This window comes from Camelina sativa, chromosome 16 (genome assembly GCF_030686135.1).
Source record: "Camelina sativa cultivar CO46 ecotype springtype chromosome 16, ASM3068613v1".
Taxonomy (NCBI): domain Eukaryota; kingdom Viridiplantae; phylum Streptophyta; class Magnoliopsida; order Brassicales; family Brassicaceae; genus Camelina; species Camelina sativa.
The window spans coordinates 9465403-9480533 of record NC_141895.1 but is presented as its reverse complement, the minus strand read 5'-3'; the positions used below and the strand labels follow the sequence as shown (position 1 = coordinate 9480533).

Sequence of the window (15131 nt, the reverse complement as noted above, 5' to 3'; positions counted from 1 at the left end):
AAATGCAACTACCTGTCATATGTTTATAGCACTAATCATTATTTATTTAATCATAAAGATTTGTATTCCATCTAATTGACACTTTTGAGCTGATCTTTTGTTGTCAAAAACAAAATTGTATCCCTCATTTACATATTTTAATTGTAACTTTTCTCAAAATGATTGAGTGAGATATGTGTAAGTTACACCAATGGCAAAATCTGAAAATATTCTAATCAAAGGGTAACCCAATAATTAAATGGACTTAAAGTTCATTGAAAACGACATGTCAACATGAAATACCATTAATCACATGTAAAAATAAAGTTTAAGAATGTTTCAATTCATATATAAAAAATGTTTTTAAAAATTGTATTTTTTAATTTAATTATTAAATAACTTAATACATATATATATATATATATATATAGTAAATAAATTTTGTAATAAATATTTTATTAAAACAAGTTTCTGTGCAATAGACAATTCTTGGGTTCACCCCTAGGGGTGAACCCTTCTTATTGAGAAAACTATCTAATGTGCCATGAACAGTGTTTTTCCTTCCAAATCTGCCATAATTGATTAAGTATTTCCAAATGTGTCATATCGATGACAATTGGCGGACAACTTAAATTGGTGGACAACATTTTTTACATTTGGTGGACAACTTTAACCACTTTGGTGGATAACTTTAACTTTTTAAGACAATTTTAACTTCTTCTATCGCCAACTTTAACATTTTTGGACAATTGTAACCCATTTGGTGGACAACTTCAACCTTCGTGGACAACTTTAACTTTTTTTTTCATTTTGGTGGACAACAATTTATGCCATAATACCAAATATGACACATTTCGTAAGATTTAAAATAATATGGTACATTTGGAAACTTTTTAAAAAAATATGGCAGATTTGACAAAAATCCCCTTCTTATTCACCCTCTCTTAGTTAAGTAAACAAATTATTGGTTAAGAAAACCAATTATGTATATTAATTTTTAAATTATTAATTCTAAAAATTATATTATAGTTTTAAATTATAACAGCTAAACCCAAATCATTCTTTTTATAAACCCAAATTAAAATATAAATTTTTTATTGTAAAATCTACACCCTACCCACTATTTTATAAACCTAAACCGACATATAATTTTGCTTAATTTTAAAATCTAAACCCTAACCACTCTTTTGTAAACCCAAACCGACATATAATTACGTTTAATTGTAAAATCTAAACCCTAAACTCTAACCACTCTTTTGTAAACCCAAACCGACATATAATTTCATTTAATTGTAAAATCTAAACCCTAAACGCTAACCACTCTTTTGTAAACCCAAACCGACATATTTGTTTAATTGTAAAAACTAAACCCTAACCACATTTTTGTAAACCCAAACCTAGATATGATTTAGTTTAATTGTAAAATCTAAAGTTCTAAACTCTAAGTATTTTTTTTTTATTTTATAAACCTAAACCAACATATTTTCCTTAATAAAAAATCTAAAGAATTGGTTTCCTTAACTTGTTTTGTCTTTTTCTCTTAATTTTGATTTATTTTATAAATATGATATGACATGACAATTTGTTGTATTTTGATTGGTTAATCAAGAGGGAGTGAATAAAAGAGCTCAATACCTAATTAAGTAAATAACTTTGTTTTTATTTTCAAGTCTTTTAAGACTTTCTTCTCTCATTTTCAAGTCAATGTTTTTGCGCACTTCCAGAAACACATTGTGGGGAATCATTGACTTTCTTTTTCTTCTTCTCTTACATATGTTTGTTTAATGAATTCACTCGTTTTTCCCTTTCGTTTACTTTGCACCGGTTTGCCATTTTCTACTCCATAACACATCTATCTAAATCTGTGAATTTCAAACACTCGAATCCTCTCTTATGGCTATTTCTTGTTTTTCTTCTTCACCTCGCACTTGGAGTTACAATGTCTTTACGAGCTTCCATGGACCAGACGTCCGTAAAACTTTTCTCAGCCATTTACGCAACCAGTTTGACCACAATGGTATCACGATGTTCGATGACAATGGGATCGAAAGAAGCCATAACATCCCCTCTGCTCTCACACAAGCAATTCGAGAATCGAGGATCTCGATCGTAGTGATCTCGAAGAAATATGCTTCTTCCAAGTGGTGTTTGGATGAGCTATTGGAGATTTTGAAGTGCAAAGACGAGGTAGGTCGAATAGTGATGACTGTCTTCTATGGAGTTGATCCTTCTGATGTGCGGAAACAAACCGGAGATTTTGGGATCGCTTTCGAGGAAACTTGTGCTCGAAAAACGAAGGAGCATGGAAAAAAATGGAGCGAAGCTTTGACCTATGTGGGCAACATAGCCGGAGAACACAACTGGTTCGTGTTTATTTTCTCTATGATATTTTCTGAGGGATGATATACATGAGTTGTGAAAATTTGAGTTAGATCATTGTTATATATTTTTTCTTATGTTTTTTTTTTTAATCTTCAAGGCGTAAATAATTTGGTGTTTTGCCTAGGCTTGATTTTCGTCTAGTTTATTATTATTATTATTTTTTTTTTTTTTTGAGAACTTAGATGTTAGATGGATTGATATGTAAATTGTTTTTACTAAGAAATAATTAAATTAGAGAAAATTAGTCGTGGTTCAACCGTTCATGTTTATTGATGACACAAATGAATAAGCTGATGACAGTTGGATTGTTTTCAAAAGTAAAGTTAACAAAATAAGTTCATATATTAGCTCAAAGTCAATGAGTACTTAATGAGTTACATACTACTAGTTGTAGTTGGGTTTTGCCGTATAGGTGATGAAGGTGACTATATAAATGTTCAAAAGACAAGTTAAGGGTCAACAAAGACTTATTTATGCTGTCTGAACTTGGGCGAGTCTTTACGCTAATATTAGTACATTGACAATTATTTTATATCTTTAGTCTGCCAATTAGCAATGGTTTCCCAACTGACATATGTTTTGAAATGAAATATCATTGTTTGACCATTTCCTCACTTAAGGTTCTCAAAGACACCACTGATCCATAAGAGAAACATTCAAACATATATAAAAAATTAGAGATGGACAAGTTCTCGCTATATTGGTGTGGATATTAGCGATTTTTGAAACAAGAATTAAAGTAGTAGATCTTTTGGTTCCCTATTATGTTTCGTCATTCGTGGTATTTAATCATAATGGTATGTTCGTTATCGCTTCCACTTTGGAGCGTGTATAATTGTTTATTTTGGCCAAATCAGTTTCGGAGTGTAGTATTTAATTGTTTCTTTCTTCAAATGTCTTTTGGAATGTTTTTCATCATTTTTTTTTTAGGGATAATGAAGCTAAAATGATTGCAAAGATTGCAAAAGATGTTTCAGATAGACTGCACTTCACATCGTCTAGGGATTTTGATGGAATGGTTGGACTAGATAGTCATCTGACGAAAATGGAGTCTTTGCTAGATTTTAGTTATGTTGGAGTTAAGATTGTTGGAATATCTGGTCCTGCAGGCATTGGTAAGAGTACAATTGCCAGAGCTTTACACAATCAATTCTCTAACAGGTTTCAACTTACTTGTTTTATGGACAACTTGAAGGAAAACTGTAAGATTGGAGTTGATGACATTGGTTTAAAGTTGCACTTACAAGAACAGCTTCTTTCTAAGGTTTTGAACCTAAATAGTATTAAGATATGCCAACAAGACAGGCTACATGACAAGAGGATTCTTATCATTCTTGATGATGTGGGGAGTCTAGTGCAACTAGAAGCTTTGGCTAATATCGAGTGGTTTGGTCCTGGAAGTAGGGTCATCGTGACCACTGAAGACAAAGAGATTTTGCAACAACATGGTATCAATGATATATACCAAGTGGGTTTTCCATCGGAAAGCGAAGCTCTATCCATCTTTTGTATGTCTGCTTTTAAGCAAACGTCTCCATCGGATGAATTTATGAAGCTTACAAATGAAGTTGTTAAAATTTGTGGTAATCTTCCATTGGGTCTACATGTTTTGGGGTCTTCATTGCGGGGAAAGAGTAAGGCTGGTTGGATAGATGAACTACCAAGGTTGAAAAAGTCTCTTGATGGAAGAATTGAGAGTGTATTAAAAGTGGGCTATGAGAGTTTACATGAGAAAGACCAAGTTCTATTTCTCCTCATTGCAGTCTTCTTGAATTATGCACATGTTGATCATGTGATAACCATGCTGGCAAAAACTGACTTGGATGTTAGTCTTGGGTTGAAAATCCTAACAAAAAGATATCTCATACAACGTGAAAGTAATATAGTGGTAATGCACCATTTGCTACAAGTAATGGCTAGACAAGTCATTTCCAAACAAGAATGCTCCAAACGTCAGATTTTAGTCAATGCCAATGACATCTGTTATGTTCTAGAAATGGCAAAAGTAAGTATTCTATTTCCAAAACCTTTTTTTTTGTATTTATACTCTTTGTTGTTATGCAAAATCCATGGTAATTAACAATCACAGTTTTTGATATTTATTAGGGTAATGGATCAATTTTAGGTGTATCATTTGACGTATCTATGATCAGTGAATTAAGGATATGTGCGACAGCTTTTGAAAAAATGTACAATCTTGCATTCCTGAAAGTGTACAATGGGATGCGTAATGAAAAAAGACAACTGCACATTCCAAAGGAGATGGAGCTTCCACGTCGCTTAAGGTTACTACATTGGGAGGCATATCCGAGAAAGAGTCTTCCTAATAAACTTTGTCTAGAGAATCTTGTCGAACTCAATATGGCATATAGCCAGCTCGAAAGGCTATGGGAAGGAACTCAGGTTAGTTATTTACGTGTATCAAATGTTAATGGGAAACAAGAAAATTGATATTTTCATATTGGCAATACTAAAATAACAACATATAAAAATGAAATGGATCAAACTAACTTTATCACTATGCGCTTCTTTTTACATTCAGCTGCTTGCAAATCTCAAGACGATGAATCTTGCTGTGTCATATCATTTGAAGGAACTTCCAGATCTTTCAAACGCTACAAATCTAGAGAGCTTGAATCTTAATAGTTGCACTGCTTTGGTAGAGATTCCATCCTCAATTGTGAATCTTCATAAACTAGATTACCTAGGAATAACTAGCTGCAAAAGTCTAGAAGTCATTCCAACTCTCATTAACCTTGCATCCCTAGAAAGGATCTGGATGTTTCAAAGCTTACGACTTAGAACACTTCCAGATATTCCAACCAACACTACAGAAATTGAGATCTACGATACAGGGGTAGAAGAACTCCCAGCATCACTTCTGCAATGCTCCCGTCTTACTACTCTTGATTTATGTTCCAATAAAAATCTCAAGACATTCTCAACAGATCTCCCCACGAATATATCACGTATAAGCCTGAGTAATAGTGGTATTGAAAGGATTACAAGTTGCATCAAAGGTCTTCATAATCTATTATTCCTTGTTTTAACAGGCTGCAAAAGACTCGAGTCATTGCCAGAGCTCCCTAGCTCCCTCGAATTGCTAAGCGCAGAAGATTGTGAATCACTGGAGAGAGTAAGTAACCCTTTGAACACTCCAAATGCAGTGCTTAGATTCACTAATTGCATCAAATTGGGTGGACAAGCACGACAAGCGATTACCAAACGATCGTTTGTTTACAGATGGGTTCTTTTACCTGGAGGAGAAGTACCTGCAGATTTTGATCACCGAGTCACAGGAAATTCCATAACAATTCATGATCCTGCTTTCAACATAATAAAGGTTTGTGTCGTGATTTCACCTAACCATCAATTCATAAAATATATGGAATTAGAGCTATTGTGTCATTGCAAAGTCATCGGGAACTCAGTGAACTCCACTGACATGAAATTCTACCTTTCCAAAGTCTTTGAGTACCGAATGAAACATCTATTGATATTTCAGTCTAGCTTGACATCTATAGACCCCTCTGAAGTGAGCAGAAAGATAGTGCTCGAATTCAGAAGCACAAACCAAGTTTTGGACATTATTGAATGTGGTGTCAAGATCTTGACGAACGTAATCAATGGAAGCAAAAATGAATACGATGAAACCTTAGACAAGAGAGAAGAAGAAGAAAATGATAGTGTCGTTAACAGGATATTTGAATTTGAATCATGTGAAGCGTCTGCTAAAGAAGACAATGACAGTGTAGCTAACGGGAGATCTAATTCTGTATCCGGTGAAACATCTGACAAAGAAGATGATGAAGAAAGTTACAAATATGAATCTAGAGAAACGTCTGAAGAGAAAGATGAGGGTATCGGTGATAATGGTAACAACAAATCTGTAACAAGGAAGCGTCTGAGGATAACTTCTACACCCATAGCTTATGATACTCCTCCACCGACTTATGGGTTCCATATGCGAATAGATGAAGAAGAATCGAGTAATGGGTTCCATATGCGGATAGATGAAGAAGACGACGATTATTTTGCGAACTGGACATCAGAATCTGAATTAGGCGAAGCATCCGACAATGAAGACAATGAAGAGGGAAACACATCTGAATCTATGTTGTCCAAAGACAGAGATGAAGATATTACCCATGAGGATGACTAAAAATTAATATCAAGCAAGTTCCTGCTTATGTAATATCAAAAAAACAAAAAAAGTTTCTTCACATGTATGTTATTTCATTGTATTAATTGTTTTGGTTAGGACACAAAACATTTTTATTATTTTAGGCTTAATCTAAATATATGAGGATATTATGCTTTATATATGTACAAAAGAGGAACCTATTTCATGCTACTCTCAAATTTGGGATGTCAATTTTTGAATTTGTTTATGTGGAATATATATCAGAGATTGTATATGGTTTAATGTTGCGTATTTTGAAGTTATTAAATGAGGAAATGATCAATCCGCTCATATCCCCAATCTAACCATCATTCACACGTGCACATTAAAGTAAAATCATTAAAAAAAATGACAATCCTAACAAAAACTCTACCATCACTATTTTTTCTGTAATATATTATACACTAATTAAAGCTCAATTTACTGGATTTTCCCATATTAGATTCTCCCAAAAAAAAGGGAGGGATTGAGAGAGAGAGAAATATATTTAGAGAAAATTTATCATTTATTTATTATATTGAAATAAGCTAATAAATGTTCCTTAAATTCAAAATGCACACCATAATCAAGTAAGAGAAATTTATTGATGGTGTCATGTACAATAACAAAGTTTATGGTCAATGCCAGTTTCAATTGAGTCTTCTCTAAAGTGCCATAGGACCCACTATTGACACATTTAAAAATACAAAATTACCCTTAACCAATTCTTTTACATTCATGTTAACAATTCTTTTACATTTATGTTTCTCTTTCTTTCATCTCTCCATCTCTCTCAGCCACCATTCTTTTTTTTCTTTAAACCTCCAAAACTTCAACTCTTTCTCTTTAAACTTCCATTTTTTCAAACCTCCAACTCTCTCTTTCCAAACATCCATCTCTCTCAGTTCAAACCTCCATCTAATTCATTTGTTCCAGAAATTTGCGATTTAAAAGACACATCTGATGCAATTCCGGTGGACTAGATCCATGATCCATAGTTTATTGTCTCTCGATGGACCAGATCCGGTGGACCAGATTCAACAACCGGACATGTTTGTCCATTCCAATTGTTTCCATCGATCTTTTTTGTGGGCCAAATCCGCTTGGTTGTACTCTACTTGTCCATCATTACCAAAATAACTTGTCCACCTTGCTGATATGCTGACGTATTAAAAGTGTGTGTCTCCTGTGGACCAAATTCAACCCCAACTATATTTTTGTCCACCACAACTTTGTTCGTCTATCTATTTAGTGGACTAAATCTGCTTGAGTGATGATACTTGTCCTCCACAGATAGTCCCAAAATTAAAAAAAAAAAATCTCCTCATTTAGTTCATGGGTAATTTCATCTTTTTCTTATATGGCATGAAATTAGAAAATGACATTCTCAACAAGAAAAATTATAAATGGCATTTTGTAAAAGTTTCATTCCAAAAATGGCATTTCTCGCTAGATTCCCATCAAATAACGAATAATTAAGCTTGATGTCCAAAAAATTATAAAAATCAATAATCAAACTTAACCGAGCCTAATAACTGCACTATACAAACAAAGAAGCTCGAACTTTTTAGAGAGTATTGGTCCTGTTCTTTTTAGGTTTCCCTCTCACACACTTCGGCGACTGCAAAATGCAAAGGAACACAATGTAGCTATCGCCGCAGTTCTTGAGCTGTCTCTCCACGTTCTTGGGTAACAAGCAACTTGTGGAACGTTTCTTTTGTCGATACATAAAACTGTAGAGAATGTATCACATCGGTATTAAGAGTATTTATGTATATTGGTAATATTAGCTAACCTCCTTGTATCTCACTATATATAGTTGTAAGAGAAATTTGCCTATCCTACCATGAACATTGGCAATCTTTATCTCCTATGCCACTTTCGTGAAACCCTTTTTCCGCCTGCCACAAATGGTTCAAAAAATACCTGTTTGCCCTTCCCCCTTCGATCGCGATACTTAAGTTATTTAAGTGGAAAAAATTAATAAAAGATGAGATTCTCCGAAACCGTTCGATTTAGAGTCTGGAAGTGATGAATTTCTTCATCCAAACCCTTCTATGGGGTAATCCTCCACCGTTGCCTCCAGCCGCCGCGACAGGGGAAGCCTCGGCTTCTAGTTCTAATGTTCATAAACCTGACGCTTAGTATGATTTTGAACAAATTTGCCCTTTTTCGCGTTATGTTGTTGTTTAATTTTAGTTTACCCTAACTTTACTTGGCTTCAATGTTAAGTTGGAGTTAGATGAGGGCGTTGTTAGTCAGGAAGATCTGACCACCGCCTCGGACAAAGGTAAATCGGTTGTTCAACGACTAGAACCCGTTTATTTTATTGTGCATTATGTGGTTTTTACACTAAACAGTTTGAACTAGGCTAGACAACCGATCTGATAGACATGACCTAACAACCCATTTTTTGTCCATTTATTTTGTGTGCATTTGACGTTCTAGGTAGACCAAATCTCTTATGGCCATTTTGGTTGGGGTCTATCAATTTTTTTTTGTCCACCATATCGCTCCACCAGCGCTTTCCCATAATTTGTAAACGGTCCACCATATCTACCTTTCCAATTTTAGGCCAATGCTAACCACACAGTGTGTCTATCGTGCAGGTCATATCCTTTAGTTGACCCGATCCAAAAAATCAGATTTTTCCACAATTACCATGTGTTTAGGTTTGGTCTTTCGTTTAGGTTGTTAATAGCACTCGACCCTGAAGAACTTGTTTATTGTTCTGTACTGGTCTGATGAAGAAGATGGCGCTGGGAATGTTGTTCCTCCTATCGGTGACAACCAAATCCAACAGTCTAGGTTTATTATTCTGTCCTCCTTTTCATTTTATCAGATCATATCGTTTGCTCAAGTTCAAATTGTATCCCAACTACTCTCCATTTTAGGTCTGATGAAGACTCATGCTCTAGAAATTTGGTTCTTCTGGAGGACAAGAACATACAACTAAGGTATATATGTCCACCATTTCCTGTCTCATTATTATCATGTAGTGGATCATATCAGTTTAGGCAAAAAAACTTCTTATTGCAGGTCTTATAACGAAGCAGGTCTAGCAGGCAACTTGATCCTTTTATGGACCAGAATCGACATTCGAGGTACATGTCCATCACACTTACTTCTTAATGTTTGAATCATTACTAACAACATACCAACTTCTCCCCTTTGCAGGTCGGGTGCCGACGTAGAAGCTGCTAATGTTGTCCGTTCGATAGACAACTTCTAGAGGCCAAGGTATATGTCCATTTCCTTGTGGACATTTTGTTAGAATAACTGTTGTTTTCATTTGGTCAACTTGTATATTTGAGTTTGCAGCAAACTAACTTCTCCCCATTGCAGGTCGGCAGAGGACGATGATACTGGGTCTGTTTTGCCGTTAGTGGACCTCATCCAACAACAAAGGTAGATATCCATCTTCTGGTTGACATGTGGTGGATTTTTGTTGCATTCATTTTTAAATCTTGTCCATTTCCTGTTGCTTTCATTGTGGAAAAAATTACAAACTCCTCCCCATTGGAGGTAAGACGCTAGGAATGTCTTGCCTTCTCTGGACCAGTTCCCTCAGGAGAATATCAAAAGCGAAGCAGTTTCATAGGAAGCCATCAGGATATTGAGGCATCCTTACTCCTTTCTATATTATTCGCTACTAATTGTTATCCTGCTAGAGGTCGTATAAACTCGTACTCCAAGCCAGAGTATTTGCTGAACTGATCAGAAGGTCAATTAAAATCTAATGTGCACCCAACCACGATCTAGTGGTATCGTTGTAACACTTCAGGATCGAATCCACAGAGACCTAACAATTCACTATGAAATTATGAAGATAAAATATAACTAAGACAAAAGAGGAAGTTTTGTGAAACAAGTAATCTTAACAAAACGGAAAGTATATAAGCTGTTTTAAATCAAAAAGGAAATATTGGGTGCAGGGAATCTATGGAGAATATAATCTCGGACTAAGGTGATTAGATAGGGATGCGTTAAGCACCGTTCTAGAACTCAAATCACGGTTGTAAAGCTAACCTACTTCCGTAACATTAACTATCTATGCAAAGAAATCTATTAAACCCTAAACCGTCGTTTGGACCTAGCAAACCAAGCAAGCAATAAAAGTTTAGGTTTGATCTGTTCACAAGGTGCCTCAACTTCAACTTCCCTTCGCTAAGGTCCACCCTTCTCACATATGTTCTTTTCTAGCAACTCAACAACACTTTCGGTGCCATGATGAATGAAACTTATGATCATAAACTAGGTAGCTAATTTAGTTTAGGCTTTAAGAACAACAATAGATGAAGAACAAAAGAAATCAATCCCCAAATCTAAAACACCATTGTTAGAGAATCATAAACCCCTTTGAAACCCGAAACCCAATAGAATAACTACTCAGACATGGAGATAAAAGAACAGCAAATCAATGATGAAGAAAACCTAATTGAATTGCAAAAGAATAGAAAATAGGGTTTAGAAATCTTCTCCAAAGTGTTAAAGAGGATTAGAGATCTTTTCCCAAAGTTTACAAGTACTCAAAATCTGCGTAGAATAAAAGTTGTCTTTCTAAAGGTCAAGCCTCGTGTTTAAATACTAAAATAAAACCCTAAAAGTCGGTTTAAAACAGAAAAGGAAAAGTTGCTTCGGGTTCGGGATCGGTTGATCCCGAATAAGAATCAGCCGATCCAGTATGTTTTTTCTGTGTTTGCTCCATTTGCTTGCTAGTGCGATAAGTCTTCACCCGATCTGGTTCTCCGTCCGAGAGTTTGGACTCTTAACAGGTCTCAATTGTAGACCTTATCCTTCACAATATACATACGAAAATTTTGGAAATGCCAGTCGAAAGGGATCAACCTTACTGGTACTCTCTGTTTAGACCATAAGAATCTCACTCCATTTGGGATATTGTTTACATGTGGAAGCGGGACAAGTTGTTGCCTAAAGCTGATAGAATGGATGGAAAATGTCGTCTACGGCTTGCCCTCATTGTAATTGTTGAGGGTATACTTGTATACAACTCCTCAAAGGTTAGGGCAACCAAGGAAATAGCAGAGATGTTGATGGACTTGGACGCATTTTTCAACTACTCATGGGGGAGGAAATATTTTGAACGGACTGTACAGACGGTTAATTGAAACTATGATTTTTGTATGTCTATCCTAGCAGGTTCAATTAACATTATTTGGTTGTAATACTTAAGGTGTCAATCCAAATGGGATGATGCTACCACTCAAGATGCAATCAAGAAATCACAAGTCAAGCCAATTCAAAGAGTGGTTTTATGTCTAACAATCCTAAAGTGATCAGAATGCAAAACGGAAATGAGCTACCGAACTAGAAACGAGAATACATGACAAGAAGTAAACATGAGTAAAAGCAGAAACGAGTCTAAGCGTGAACTAAACAACAAGAACCAAAACAGTCTCAGGAATGCAATAAAAATCAGAAAGATAGAAGTCTACAAGATGGGAATAATTGATGTCGGCGGAGTCTCCTAGTATACAAAATGTTCAATATGCCACAAGCAAACTATCCCTAGAAAATGAACATCACGACTTAGCTAATCCAATCTGTTGGCAGAAGCTACTCAGATTCAAACACTACCAAACCTAGGCATAACGACCCAGTTCATTCACGTCAACAAACACCCTATACAACTAATATCTTAGGCTAGGAATGTAGGTCTCTGGCACTAGTTGGTCAGACATTTCATCAAACACCTTTTGGGTGTGGAAATGTCTAAGAATTAGTTCCAATTGATCAGAGAGAAACTAGTATTAATACTCTAGTCCAGAAGGGAATCACACGAATCTATACTTAACACCCTACATACTAAGATCCTCCACCAAATCTAACCCATCCTCAAGAACTCTAACACTAATCGGATCCAGAAACAACCATTAAGGAAGCAAACTCTGAAAACATTGAATCAATCATCATAAGATAGATAAAAATGAGATGAACAACTTTTTAGAAGAAATCAAGTGTAAACACTAAATAACTTCAAAGATATATGGATTACAAAATCAGAAACGTTTAAGGTGGCTAGGTAAACCTCAAGGAAAAACGATATCTCCTAGTAAAAACTTAACAAAATGTATTTATAGTAAAACATGAAAAACCCAGGATCGAGCGTCGGTTCGGGAATCGGATTGGCTAAGTCGAAGCGTCTTTCTTCCTGACGTGTGCAGTCGATTCAGTGGTGTCGAATCGATCTGGGTCAAGTGGAGTGGCGTCGACTCGAGCTGAGTCGAGTGGAGTGGTGTCGACTCGAGCTGAGTTTTTTTGCATCCACTAAAACGTTGATAACTCTTGAACCACGCCTCCGATGACGTTTGAAATAAACGTCATTGGAAATATGACTCAATTACCTACAACTTTAATGAAGACGGCGAAAGCTGAATCCCAAAGCAAAATATTCACTCGACTCGATCAAGTACGTGGAAGGTTGGGTCGCTGGGTAGTGTAGGTCGAGTCGCATGACGTCCATTCCGAGCATGCTTGGTCGAGTCGCATGTCTCAGCCTCATTTGGTTCCAATAGTCCGGACATCTGCTAAACACCTGAAATACTCGAAAATGCACAATGTATGCAAAGATGATGCAAGAACTACCTAAACATGCAAAGTCTATAGAAGAGACCATAAAATGATGCAAAACAATGAGTTATTCTAGCTAAATGCATGAATAAAACATGTTAACGAGAGACAAATTATAGACATATCATTAATTTTTTTAGGTTTAACTAGACTCTTGACGTTTTATGTAAAAAGCTGATGGTAGGTTTAACCAGTTTCCTAACGTTTTATGTAAAAAGCTGATGGGGTCGCATAAAGTGATAGCATCTTATGCATCTCCTTTTTGTTTGCAAATATATATCCAACATATAATGCATCAGTTGCCATTTTAAGATCCATGTTCCTTTCTTCGTTTGGCGCTCCTCAGACATTATCATGCATGGGAGGAGCATCATTAAAAAGATGAGGATCGTCTTCCCTTATAATTGCTTTGTTACTCCGGATACATGTCATGTGTTCGTTTCCTCGCTCAACCAAGACTAAGCCATCATTCATCCCGTCATATAGACTGCCAAGAGGTGCCTACGACTGACCTGTGACGTTATCACTCACTGGTGGTGCATCACCCAATAGAGATGGATTGTATGGCACTATCACTCCCCGCTAGTTCCTCCGATATCATGCCCTAAAACGTCCTGCTCAAGTAACCGCTCGTCTAACTCTATCCCAAGTCTAAAATCTATGGGTTCCATTTCCCTGTCAACCCTACCCTTGTAAGGATCCTAGTCTGCTGGGTATTATTTGTTAATCTGTTTGGTCCACTCGTCAAAATTATACTCAGGCTCATCGTCACATCTCCCCACTGATGCTCCTCTTATATCAACATAGTCTACCATCTCGGCTCGACCCTCCCCCTCTTATAAATGGTCTGCAGTTTTAGACGGTTTTCCCATTATAGTGTCCAATGGCCATTTTCCTCTTCCACAATTTTCCCACAAGTATTAGACCCTTCTACAATATCATCAATTGTTTTCATCGAACTCACCTTCATCTTTGTACTAGGGTTCCCATTCTCTTCCAATCCTTTCCTCTTCCCACTCTTGTCACCTAAGCTTCCATCATTTCAGCACCCATTGTCTGCTTTCTTGTGGACCATTACCTCACGGTGGACTTCTTCAACATTCCTGAAATACTCTAAGAACACTACGTCGTCATCATCGTCCAAATTTGCACATTCTTCAGCAAGACTCATAATTGCATGCGCCGACAAATTGTTGTTTTCTTGCAAGATGGACAGATCGTTCACCTCACCGTTATATCTACAATCTATAGCCATAATGGCTCGACCACAAGTAGACAACATGTTCTCTCCGGCTTTTTGTCCACATTCTATCGACATCCCAAGATGTCCATCATCACCAACATTGTCCACATTGTTCTCTTTCCCGATAGACAACATGGTATGTCCATCATCGACTGAAACCACCTTTTCCTTGTTGATCGAAACATACAAAGACAGCCCACCACCCTCTTTATTCTTTGATTTAGACTGCTCAAACTCAACCTCACTACCTACTGAAACAGGGGGTATCTTACCTTGTGTGAAGACAACTGTTTCTCCTGGGTGCCAGAAGCTTAACTCTATATTTCTTTCCTCATGTTTGACCCCCAACAGCTATACTATCTATGCCTTCAACCCTGCAAATGTAGTCTATTTGCCTATAGACAAAAATCTTGTCATTTTCCCATGACGGACAACAAACTCCCAGACCCCCGTATATGAACATGTCCACTCACCCACAAGCAGACACACTCTACCGTCCATCTGCAGAAACATGGAACACATTGAATAACACAATGAATGCAATTTTTGCCCCACAAGAACATTCTCTCGCAACTGACCAAATTAATCGTAATGTGAGTGGACATGTTTCTTTGGCTGAAGCCATATTAAATGTGAAGACATACCTGCGATTCTCCGACCACCACCTACTCCACCTTCTCCTCGCCAATCGCTTTCTTTATATCTGTTTAGGTTTATCCCTAAACAATTGTTGCATTCACTACCATTAACTCTTTATTAACCCCATAAAACAAC

At 36.4% G+C, this 15131-nt stretch overlaps 1 protein-coding gene and 1 pseudogene across 1 annotated transcript; both read left to right on the top strand.

The window, feature by feature from the left end:
* Nucleotides 1–1872: 1872 nt before the first annotated feature.
* On the top strand, nucleotides 1873–2382 carry LOC147925368 (disease resistance protein ADR2 pseudogene; annotated as a pseudogene).
* An 822-nt stretch (nucleotides 2383–3204) lies between these two features.
* Nucleotides 3205–6616, top strand: LOC104758983 (disease resistance protein ADR2-like). Its single transcript, XM_010481957.2, has 3 exons — nucleotides 3205–4366; nucleotides 4468–4764; nucleotides 4904–6616. The coding sequence occupies exons 1-3, from the start codon at nucleotides 3308–3310 to the stop codon at nucleotides 6521–6523; spliced, it is 2976 nt and encodes a 991-aa protein (XP_010480259.2). The 5' UTR covers nucleotides 3205–3307; the 3' UTR covers nucleotides 6524–6616.
* The last annotated feature ends 8515 nt before the right edge of the window (nucleotides 6617–15131 follow it).